A 12,237-nucleotide genomic window follows, 5' to 3' on the forward strand; every position below is an offset into this window, starting at 1 on the left:
ATGGAAACACATTTTGACAGTTGTGGTAAATCATAAATGAGAATTAGGGTGGTTTCACATATCCGGCATTTCGCCGGATTGCCGGATCCAGCACACTCTAGTACAGTTCAATACTATACAATGGCATCACGGCAACCTCCGGTCACATGCTCCAGTCACATGACAGCGAAATGCCAGATGTGTTTAAACACCCTTACCTGTGAGAGATTGTTGGTGCCTATGTGACATGTGACATGAATTAGTCAATGAATGATGACTTCAGAGTTTTAAAAAGCCCCATGGTAGGCCCTGTTCCTATATCACAATGGTGAAGACATAGGAGCTGTCTGAGGACTGTCTGGAATGAGAAGATTGTTATTGTGTAGTTTGATGTGGACACCTGGAGAAAATTTACAAGTGAACAATACAAATCCCTCTAAAAATCATTTTTATTAATAACTAGCTGTACTACCCGGCTTTGCCCGGGTTAATAACTGTTGTTCACAAAATAAAATGTATTAACAAAAATGTATTCTGCACACAAAAAACACAAAACAAATAGATAGAAATGTAATTATTAAAAGGCAAAAACTAAGCTAATAGAAGCATTTCACAACATATATTTCAACACCACAAATATTCCACACAGATTTAACTAAATTGGCCAAGTAATGTGCTCCATCTGTATCTTTCCAGGTCTGTCTCTTTCCAGGTCTGTCTCTTTCCCCGTCTGTCTCTTTCCTCTTCTGTCTCTTTCCCTGTCTGTCTCTTTCCCCGTCTACCTGTCTCTGTCTGTCTCTTTTTTTGTCTGTCTCTATCGCTCTGTTTCTTTCCCCATCTGTCTCTTTCTAGGTCTGTCTCTTTCCCAGGTCTGTCTCTTTCCCCGTCTGTCTCCCCCGTCTCTTTGTCTGTCTTTTCATGTCTGTCTCTTTCTCTGTCTGCCTGTCTGTCTGTCTCTTTCCTTGTCTGTCTCTATTTCTCTGTCTCTTTCCCCATCTGTCTCTATCAAGGTCTGTCTTTCCCCATCTATCTTTGTCTGTCTCTCTTGTTGTCTCCTCCTTCCCTGTCTGCCTGTCTCTATCCCTGTCTGCATGTCTCTTTCCCCATCTGTCTCTTTCCAGGTCTGTTTCTTTCCAGGTCTGTCTCTTTCCAGTTCTGTCTCTTTCCAGTTCTGTCTCTTTCCAGGTCTGTCTCTTTCCAGGTCTGTCTCTTTCCAGGTCTGTCTCCTTCCAGATCAGTCTCTTTCCAGGTCAGTCTCTGTCTGTCTCTTTCCCCGTCTGTCTCTGTCTGTCTCTTTCACCGTCTGTCTCTGTCTGTTTCTTTCACCGTCTGTCTCTGTCTGTCTCTTTCACCGTTTGTCTCTGTCTTTCTCTTTCCCTGTCTGTCTCTGTCTCTCTGCCTCTTTCCCTGTCTGTCTCTCTGTCTGTCTCTGTCTGTTTCTCTCTATCCGTCTCCCTACCGACATCTTATTACCTCACATATAAGCTTCTTATACTACGAATGTCTTTTGTTCCTATAGCAACCAATCACAGCTCCTACTAATAACCTGTAGTTCCAGGCTCCATTTACTTTAATGGAGCCATGTTTTTTGGAGAGTAACTGTAAAGTGCGGGGGTAACGTTTTCCTGTCAAAACATAGTCTACAACGTTCCCTGGGTCACATAAGGTGTCTGTGCAAAATTTCGTGATTGTAAATGCGACGGTGCGGATACATTTTTCATTTCACTTTTTCCCCATTATGGAGATAGGGGCAAAATTGATTGGTAAATTGGAACGCACGGGGTTAAAATTTTGCCTCACAACATAGCCTATGACATTCTCGGGGTCCAGACGTGTGAGTGCAAAATTTTGTGGCTGTAGCTGTGACTGTGCAGATGCCAATCCCGGACATACACACATACATACACACATTCAGCTTTATATATTAGATATTAAAATCGCTCAAGTGAATAAACCCAAAAACTCAAAAAATAATCAATAAATAATGGGGAGGTCATATAGATCAGGGGTAGCCGAGTCTGTAATGCATATAGACAGATGTCATAATAGTGTGAAAATTAATAATACAACATACACACCTACACTCCAGTGACCCTAATATGTCACTGTATCTGACTCTGCCTATCAACGGAGGGTATGACACCCTAACTTCGCTGGGCGCCCCCGGCTATCCCTCACTCTCCCTAGAAAGCCCTACCAATCAATAATTGATAATGTACCTAATAGTATCACATCTGACAGAAATTATAATAATCCACTGTAAACCATATTTAAGATCAATGCCTTAGAAAATAGGGAATTAGGTACACATGCTTTAACATCTGTTGCCACAATAAGCTCGCAGCATGTTGATATAGATAATCAAAATAAAGGTACTTCCCTCAAGCTGATGCAGTACGCATGACCTCGACGCATTTCCCCGCCTGTCATCGGATCATCAGGAGGCCTAGGGGAACAAAGGTAAGAAGGAAGATTCCAGTATCATAGATGGTAGAAAACAATACACAGTATTTATGCAATGTATGAATGTGCCGCCCCGTGCTCGGCTGCAACCGAGCCGCTCGGATCCGGGCTTGCTGGTGGGTGGCTCGAGCGTCTCCGGACCCGGGGGCCCCTGCGGTCACTCCGATCTAAAAGGGGGGTTATCGGTTTTGGGACATAGGTGTACAGCCGGAGCCGTGTTTTAAGTTCGTGAAGGCCACCCACGGGATGTGGTGAAGGTGGACACCACCACTGCAGTTACGGGGCACCCGGGGGAAATGGTATGCAGCAAGTTGTTAACCCCTCCGTGTGCAGGGATGGTGGCCCCGGGACCTGTTGGGGGTGCATTGGCGGAGCAGGGAGATGGGCGGCCAGAGGGCACTGGTGTACTCACTATTAGAATGAAACACTTGAGTCTCTGGTAAAACAAGATGATGGTGGTTGGTGCCCACAGCCGGCTGCAGTCGGGATCCCCCACCCGGTGGGTGGTCACTGCCTTTCTCCTGCACCTGTTTGAATTGTTGCGCTGCCTGCGAGTGCAGCATCAGGAGTCCGCTCCCCGGCTTGTGGATGTCAGATGAGCCCGTTTGCCCGCAGGCGTTGGCCTGTGGGATCTCTGAGCGTTGGCGGTGGCTTTCTATTCCCCTCGTTGGGCTGTTGTCTTCTATGAGGGACTTTGCAATCTGGACTTTAGGTCCTTTCCCACCCAATCAGTTAATTAACTCAGTCCAGTAGTTTCTAGACCTCGTTTCAGGGTCTGAGTACCCCCTCTTGTGCTCCGGTTTCCGAGTCGGTTCCCCGGGTGGGTTCCGGCGGGCCACTACCCTGTCCCGGTCCACCACGGTTCCACCGAGCCATCTTCCCGGCTCCTGCAGGCAGAGGCCTCCGTATGCCTCCTAGCCAAAGGTGCCCGGGCTCCAACCCTGGCACCTGTCAGTCTGTCACAAGCTTCTCACACAGGCCTACTTCCACTCTACTTCACCTCCAAAACTAATCTCAGACTAAACTGTTTTCTTTTTCCTGCCTCAGGCTCTCTGAACTCCTCGGTGGGCGTGCCAACCGCCTGGCTCTGCCCCCTGGTGTGTCCATCCAGCCCTGAGGGAGGTGACTAGGGTTTAATGTGGTTGGCTGGTGTTACCTAGTTAGGGACTGGTGTAATGTGGGGCCCTATCTGTGACTACCTGGCTAGTCCAGGGCGTCACATGAACACGGCCTTACAGACACAAAAAAGCTATACATCATATAGATGAAGATAAAGATATAGATAAAGATGAGAAAGTTTTTGCTGATACCACTATGAATGAACAGTCTGGGACATCTGCTGAATGTTCCTCACTGCCAAATGGGTGTGGTTTGGGATGTGACTAGAAGTGTGGTCAAAATTTGCTACAGAGTACTGACGTAACGCCTAATTTGTCCCTCTTTCTGTTCTTCAAAAGTTTCAAAGTTCAAGATTGGAAATCACTTTAAATGAATTGTACGTTTGAAACCGTGCTATCAGTGACCATGTCTGATACAGTGTGGTATAATTATTCTTTTATGTTGTTACCGAATAGTAAACGAATGAAAATCAAATGAAATCTCTTCTTTTCCAGATCCATCTACCGGCTGACGTTACATTTGTGCAAGACAGACTCAAGGGAGATGACGTCACGGAAATAGGAATAACATTTCTTAAAAAGACTGATGAAAGGAAAGCAAAGAAAAATAAATGAACTAAATTTTTTCAATTGCCTGAAGACACAGGTCACTCATCTGCATTGCTAAATATATAGGAATAAAAAGTAATTATTTTAATATTATTTGAAAAGAACATGGTTGCCATTATAAAGGTATTATAAGTCTTGTGTACCTTAACAACAACATAAAATGATGGTGTTATAAAAGAGAATTATAAAAACACTCAATCTTTAATAGAATTTTGTTTATAATTTATAGTTTATAATCATAGTAAAGCATTCTGTTTGTATCACACTATCAAACCATGAAAAAGAGTTTATAACCAGAGTAAAATGTACAACATTGGTTCTGTAGGTTTTATCGCTTTATTATTGGTGTGCTCCTACCTATGGGACTTCCACTGATCCTAAAGCCCGCTTTACACACTGCAATGTATCTTACAATGTGTTGGCGTGGTCACGTCGTAAGTGACGCATATCCGGCATTGTAAGGGACATTGCAGTGTGTGACAGGTACGTGCGATTGCGATTGAACGTTAAAACGTTCATCGCATACTCATTGTACCTTTCTCTAGAATTGCACGTTAGATTGTTCATCGTACCCGGGGTAGCACACATCGCAGTGTGTGACACCCCGGGAACGATGAACAGATCTTACCTACGTCCTGTGGCTCCCGGCCCACAATGCGGAAGGAAGGAGGTGGGCGGGATGTTTACGTCCCGCTCAGCTCCGCCCCTCCGCTTCTATTGTTCTATTGGCCGGCTGCCACGTGATGTCGATGTGACGCCGAACGTCCCTCCCACTCCAGGAAGTGGACGTTCGCCGCCCACATCGAGGTCTTATGGACGGGTAAGTTAGTGTGACAGGGGTTACTCGATTGTGCGGCACGTTCAACAAATTGAACGTGCCACACATACGATGGGGGCGTTGCAAATCGCATACGATATTGTATGCGAAATTGCAACGTGTAAAGCAGGCTTAGGAATGAATAGTGATGCAGTGCTGGTGTAGCACTGCCTCCCTATATAGGTTTTCTCTATAGAGCACTGCTCCCAACTACTTGGTGGTAATGAAAATTGCAACTGGCTTAATTTACTTGATTGGGGCCCCACTGCTGTGTTCTTAAATACCATGAAGAGGACACAGTTAGACCAGCAGAGATCACACCTAAGGATTAGTGAACTCATAGAAATTTGGATCCGTCAGGCCAGACATTATTTAAAAGTTCAGTCCGGGCCCCGGATTTGACCCTGGACCACCGAAATCCAAATGAGTCAATAGCATCATAAACTTGTGTGCTGTAACATTGTCATAGTAAGGGCTAGGAAGCTGAAAAGGAAGCAAAAGGGGGGTAAGAGTGGGACAATTACCCTGAAAATAAATAGGGATAGGGAATAAATAACAAAAGACGTGGGCTCTCACCTATTTTTGATAACCAGAGCAAATAAAGCAGGCAGCTCGGGGGGTTCAGTCCTCAGCTGTCAGCATTACCTTAAACGTCCTTCACTTATTGGAGTTTCCTTTATCTCCCTTATCTCCATATTAAGGATGTTCATTGATGTCCTCTATATGTGAAAAAACTTTTTCTTCCTTTATATCAAATAGTTTTTTGATGAAGGCAAACAGCCGAAACGTTAATAAAAAACGAATAAATAAATATAATTTTCATCACCATTCCTTGTTGGATATTTTTCTCATATGTGCCGGGATTTCTTTATAAATATTGTCAGCATTACCTTGGCTGATTATTAAAAATAGAGGGGATCCCAAGCCACTTTTTTTAAAACTATGTATAGAAATAATTGTTAAAAAAAAGCGTAGGCTCCGCCCTATTCTTGATAACCAACCAAGGTAAATCAGATAGCTAGGGGCTGGTATTACACTCCTAAAAAAGGAAGTGAAAAACTTTAATTTGAACAAATAGTACATTTTATTAGTTAAAATTTTTAAATAAAATACAAGGAGATACTGACAGAATAAACTAGACAACCCTGGACTATACTTAAATAAAATATCACCAAACTAAATATTGGTAAAAATAATGCCAAATTTCACAAGATATTTGCTGTGTTCTTCCACTAGATGGTAGCAGAGTATAGCTATGCCTATAAATAATAGAAAAAAAAACTGATGTGCAAAGTAATTTAATCCATAAGCATACAACACAATTAGTGCTCAAATAAATAACACACTAGTAATTTAATCCATAAGCATACAACACAATTAGTGCTCAAATAAATTACACACTCGTAATTTAATCTATAAGCATACAACACAATTAGTGCTCAAATAAATTACACACTTATATAATGTAAGAAAAAAATGATTAAAGTTGTAAGAAGGCAGTATAAGATCATAGAAATGCATAAGATATTTCATAAATTAAAGGGAACCTGTCAGCAGAAATTTTGCACTAAACCCAAAAGATTCCCCTTCTGCAGCTCCTGGGCTGCATTCTAGCAAGGTTCCTATTGTTATTGTGCCCCCTTTTAGACCAAAATAAATACTTTATAAAGTGGTACCTTTTCCTATGCAAATCTTGTTAATCAGATTGAATCAGCAAGTACCCGCCCACGTCACCTCTTTCCCATCTTGGTAAGAGGTGACGTGGATTCATCTGGCCAGCGCTTGCGCAGAACGGTGGAGGCAGAGGGGAAAGCGCGGGCACGAGATCATGGGCGGGTACTTGCTGATGAAAATCACAGCGCCGCCCATAATCTCACGCCTGTGCAACACGTCACCAGCGGTCACACTGTGCACAGTGCAGTCCCGCTAGAGTGGCACGGCGCATGCGCTAGACCTCGGGGGCACTGGGCAACGTCCTGAAGTATGAAATTGAGCGATGGGGGATGGCGTCAAGCAGCAGGAGGCAGGATAACGGACACCAGACAGCCCGCCCCCGTGTACGATTAACAAGATTTAACAAGAAGCAAAGGGAAACTGGTAGATACAGAGGTTTATCCCGCAAGCCTTTGGGATTCCAAGACTTGTGGAGCAGCCCCTTGCCCTTTCCCTTTAGCCACCAGTCACCCAGTGCCCAGTAAGCAAGATGTAATGTCCCTGGCCGTGCTTGCTCACCCAGCTGTCAGTAGTGTAATGCACCCTGTCAGAAACAGAGTTTTTCAAGGAACGGATGATGTTGTCTGCGACTTGCCGGTGGAGCGCAGACATAGATTTATTAGAGAAGTAATGGTGAATGGACAACTGGTACTGGGGGATTGCCGTGGCAATCAGCTTTCAGAAACCGTCTGTATCCACCAGGCAGAAAGGCAGCATTTCTGTGTCCAACAGTTTAGATATGGTGAAGTTCTTGCTCTTAGCTTAGGCATGTGTAGGAGGAAATAAATAGATGATCACAACCACAGGACTGAGGGCTGGCTGCTGTGCTGAGAGACGGTGGAGTAGGGTGTACACTACAAAATGATGGACTGAGAGGGAGGTGTAGGCAGAGATATTATTGTGGAATGAGAAAGATAGGGTGTTCTCAGTGTCTGACAGCAGTCAAGAACACCAGGCAGGTCCACTTACGTAGCTGAAGAGTTCTCACCCTGACTGTAGAGGGTAAACAAGTGAAGATTCTGTGGCCAGAGACCTGTGTGAGAACACTTTTGGCTTTGACGCAGTGGATGGGGTGGCCATTGGTTGGGGAAACCCACTAGGCTGCGTTTTAGTGCAGTAAGATTGCCAGAGTAATGTATGTTGGTAGAGCATGTGCCAGTTCTTGTAAGTAGTAGTCAAATTTGTGGAATTTTTCCCTTTACTGAGTTGTTGCTTACAAAGCTGACAGCTATCAAGTTAGGGCAATCTTTACAATTTCAAAAAATACCCAGGCTAGGCAACCCTTCCTGCTAACTGCAGACTCGTGACCGCTACTGGACACAGTCAGATTTGTGGCTGAAGATGATATGCTTGTCGTGGTTTCAACACTACGTGTTTCTGTAGCAGTCCTTCTCCACCTCCTCTGCTGAGCTACTCAGCTGAATGTGTCTAGGTTCACATCAAGTGGGATATCCAACCTCAACGTCATGGTCTCTGTCGTTTCACTCATCACCCTGACAGTAACAGTCTTCCTCTTCCTACCCTGACATCACAATACAGTACACGTGCGCCTGAGGTATCTGTCTCATCATCATCATCTCCTCCCCCGGGGCTTAATGTTTGGTGACGATGGTCTTGGCTCTGCTCAGACCCTACTTCATCTAACCCTGGGTCCAGCTGACAAAAATATTGGGCATTGGTGCAGAGGCTTTCTTCTCTTCAGTCTGAGAATCTTTTGAACAGACCTCTGATGCACATAAAATAAAATGTGTGAAAATATCTACAGTTTCACTCATCTGTGGTTCTACACAGTCGGTTGGGCAGTTGGAGAGTTGTGATGTGGGGGGAAAAAAAGAGTAATTGAGGTGCCACCTCTGAGGACTATACTGTGTGTGAAGTTGAGGTGGAGAAGAGGAGAGGTCACTTGATGCAGCGCTAGCCATCTGTGACGCCCTTGCCTATCAGGTCGTCACAGGGTATTGTTCAACTTGCCCTTTTGCCCAGTATCCACATCCTCCTTGGTTACGGATCCCTGTCAGTTGGTGTTGCTAAGAACAGAGCCAGTCAAAACCCTAGGAACACTTTGCACCACACCCACCAGACACACCATTGGGGGGCCTGAAGGGAATAGGGCCGCCCACTTGGGGGGTTTGGTAGGGGAGAGTGAGAAGTGTGAGGAGCCGAGAGGGTAGGAGAAAGTGAAGTGAAGAGGAGAGGAGTGTGGGGTGGTGACTCTCAAAGTGAGAGGTCACCGTTTTGGGAGCAGGGCTCCTTGAGACTACTAGGTGGCAGACATTGGTCTGGGCCTGGTAGGAGCTGGAACCTCGGTCACAGGGGATCATGTCAAGGGGCACGGATCTGCTGAGGAGGGCAGCCGGCGGCCTCGAGCCATCTCCGGGCAGGGGCTAGGGCACGACGGGTTACGTGAACCCTAGACCGGGAAGTAGCTTCAAGCATCCTGGTAATTTACCCGACGGGGGTGAAGTCTTCAAGATTCATCCCTCACCCGCTCCAAAATCGGGGTACTAGCGCAACGAGGGGATAGGACTTTCCCAAAACGCAGTCCAGAAAATCCCAAGCGTGAACCCTGAGAGCAAGCTCACTCCGTTAGCCATACGGGTGAGTGGGACCCGACTAGTTCCACACTACAGGGTCCAAATAGTGAAGAAGGTGCCACGGAAAAGGTCACAGGCTAACAAGCAACACCAAGGGCACGGATCCAAGCATGCTCCCTCCTTGCTGCAGCGGTGCTCAGAATTCTGGTTTACAAGCTGTCCGTGTCAGCATTCTTGGACTAAGTGAGTACACAGAAACCCTTTCCTTCCCCAACAGCACCCCTTGCCTACCACCACCGGGTCCCAGGGCAAAAAACCCCCTACCCACGGAGGGGTCAAACACCTTGCTGCCATACCACCGCCACCGGGCGCTCCAAACAGCAATGGTGGTACTCCACTTTACCACACACCGTGAGTGGCGTCACAAACTTCTAAATCCCCTTACCTGGGCAAAAAAAAGAACTGGACTGTTGCTCAGTAGTTAAAGGTGTTGTTTTCAGATTAAAGTAAATTTTGCATTTTATTTGGAAATCAAGGTACCAGAGTCTGGAGGAAGAATGGAGAGGCCACAATCCAAGCTGCTTGAGGTCTATTGTGAAGTTTCCACAATCAGTGATGGCTTGGGGAGCCATGAAATCTGCTGGTGTAAGTCCACTGTGTTTTATCAAGACCAAAGCCAGCGCAGCTATCTACTCAGAAATTTTAGAGCACTCATGCTTCTGAGGCGCCCACGGGGTCGGGAGCTACTCGTTACCGGATTCTTCTTCTGGGTCACCGCGGTGGCCTTGCCCAGTTCCGTGACCCTGGCAGTGTCATTAAAGATGGGGATGGGGATGATGGGAGTAGTTGTTCGTGACGCCACCTGTGATGTACGGCCAATATTAGCCGCCGCTGCGGGACTTCTTCTCTGGTCTGTGGTGGATGATAACGCAGCTCAGATGGTACAGCTCTTCACATGCAGAGCTCAGGCCCCAGGAGGGATGACTGTAGTCACCTACGGCACAAGGGTGCGATGATGGGACTAGACGACACAGAGGATGCAGTTCAAGTTCCTTTTACTCACTGAAAGCACACCGCCATTGGAGTACCGGGCTACGCTGTGATGGGCTTCAGCCGATCCCGGATACTTCGAGGCCAGTGTTTCCTTCTGTGCATCACCTTTTGATAGTTTACCTCCACCCCAGTTCCTGGGCCGTGAAACGGGTCATGGGTGCCTTCCGCACTCCCCGCGAACCCTGGGATCCCCCTTCTTTCCTAAAACCTGGCTCGAGCCTCCTGCTCCAGACCACGGGCTTCAAACTCTCCACGTCGTTGCTTGTTCCTAAGTCCCTTGATTGCGTTCTGACGCTTGCTGTGTCCGGAGCTGACTTCTCACTGTTTGTGAGTGATGGCTCCTAACTACCTTGTTGGTGCAATGCCTCCCGGTTTCCTGAACTAATGGACAAGAGGTACCATACCTCATGATGGCCACCCCAGCACCTACCCTAGTCCAGTCCTAGTGGAAGAGCTTCCATGTCTATGTGTTGGATGAGTGTGTTAGTGGTGGTTACCGGTGACGACTTCCTCCGTATCCGAGATGAATACTGCACCTTGGGAGAGGCGCAGTATCCTGTGGCGCCTGAAGCCGAAGGGGTGTCACACTTCTCTCTGCCGACAAGCTTTTTGGAGATGGAAATTTTATTTTCCAGCAGTACTTGCCACTTGCACACACTGCCAAAAGTACCAATACCTGGTTTAATAATCACATTATCACTGTGCTTGATTGGCCAACAAACTCGCCTGACCTAGATTCCATAGAGAATCTATAGGGTATTCTTAAGAGGACGATGAGAGACACCGGACCCAACAATGCAGACGAGCTGAAGGCTGCTATCAAAGCAACCTGGGCTTCCATAACACCTCAGCAGTGCCACAGGCTGATCGCCTCCATGCCACGCTACATTGTGTCACGCTCCCGGTATCCCAGCAGTGCTCCTTACCTACTGAGCCGGTCTCACCATCCAGGCACCGCTCCGTAACCACTGAGCCAGTCACACCTGCGTCACGCCACCGCTCTGTACCCACTGATCCAGCCTCGCCAGCGTACCACCGCTCCTTCCTCACTGGTCCAGTCCATGCGTCCACCGGTCACGCCTGCCATTCCCGCTCATGCTCCCCTGAGTCCTGTTCCTGGTCTCAGGAGTCTGATTCTGATTAATGTTCTGTATAGGACCGGGCCGCGCCCACTCACCTGGTCTTATAGCCCCAGCACTGCTGCAACAGGAAATTACCTGAGGCTGTGCTGAGTATATAAGACTGGCCTCTCCATGTGGGCGGCGCCTGATCATCGCTTGTGTTTCTATGCCTTGTCTTGTGAGCTAAGTGCTCAGGTCTTTGTTCCTGTTTCCTATTACTGCCTTAAAGTGCGCTTTGACCTTAGTGACCTGGTCCTGTCTTTGCTTCCTGATACCTGCACCCTTTCCTGCCACGTTAGTGCTCCAGCTACCGTGTACCCTGCCCTCCAGGTGGGGTGCTCGGTCAAGTGGATTCACCTCCTGGGCCTACCAGTCCTCACTGGCCCTCACAGTATGATCAGGCCATGGATCCCGCTGGAGCACAGGCCATGGATCCCGCTGAGGCACAGAAATCACAGCTGGCTGAGCTGCGCCAGGAGCTGGCGCAACAGCGTGGAACCCTGAACCGGATGCTGAAGTTCATGACGTCCGTGGACCACCGGTTGTATACGCTGCAGACCGCCGCCTCGTCCACGCAGCAACCAGTCTCCAGGTCTGAACCAGGTTCCTCTACAGCCTCGCAACTTCGCCTTGCTGCTCCGCCTCGCTATGCAGGGGATCCCAAGTCCTGCCGCGGTTTCCTGAACCAGTGCTCCCTGCACTTCCAGTTGCTCCCGCACTTGTTTGCCTCAGACCAGGCCAAGGTGGCGTTCCTGATGTCACACCTGGAAGGTGAAGCCCTGGCCTGGATTAACCCACTGTGGGAAAATGAGGACCCGATGATCACCGAC

The 12,237-nt window shown here is 47.5% G+C and overlaps 1 protein-coding gene across 1 annotated transcript in view; it reads left to right on the top strand.

Annotated features, from left to right (window-relative positions):
- Positions 1-5,814, top strand: part of TRAPPC3L (trafficking protein particle complex subunit 3L) — a 175,673-nt gene extending 169,859 nt beyond the window's left edge. The window contains exon 6 of the mRNA XM_075340034.1: positions 4,056-5,814. Coding sequence (XP_075196149.1) covers positions 4,056-4,175 — 120 coding nt within the window. The 3' untranslated portion in view covers positions 4,176-5,814. The remainder of the gene's footprint in view (positions 1-4,055) is intronic.
- The last annotated feature ends 6,423 nt before the right edge of the window (positions 5,815-12,237 follow it).

This window comes from Anomaloglossus baeobatrachus, chromosome 3, assembly GCF_048569485.1.
Source record: "Anomaloglossus baeobatrachus isolate aAnoBae1 chromosome 3, aAnoBae1.hap1, whole genome shotgun sequence".
Classification (NCBI taxonomy): domain Eukaryota; kingdom Metazoa; phylum Chordata; class Amphibia; order Anura; family Aromobatidae; genus Anomaloglossus; species Anomaloglossus baeobatrachus.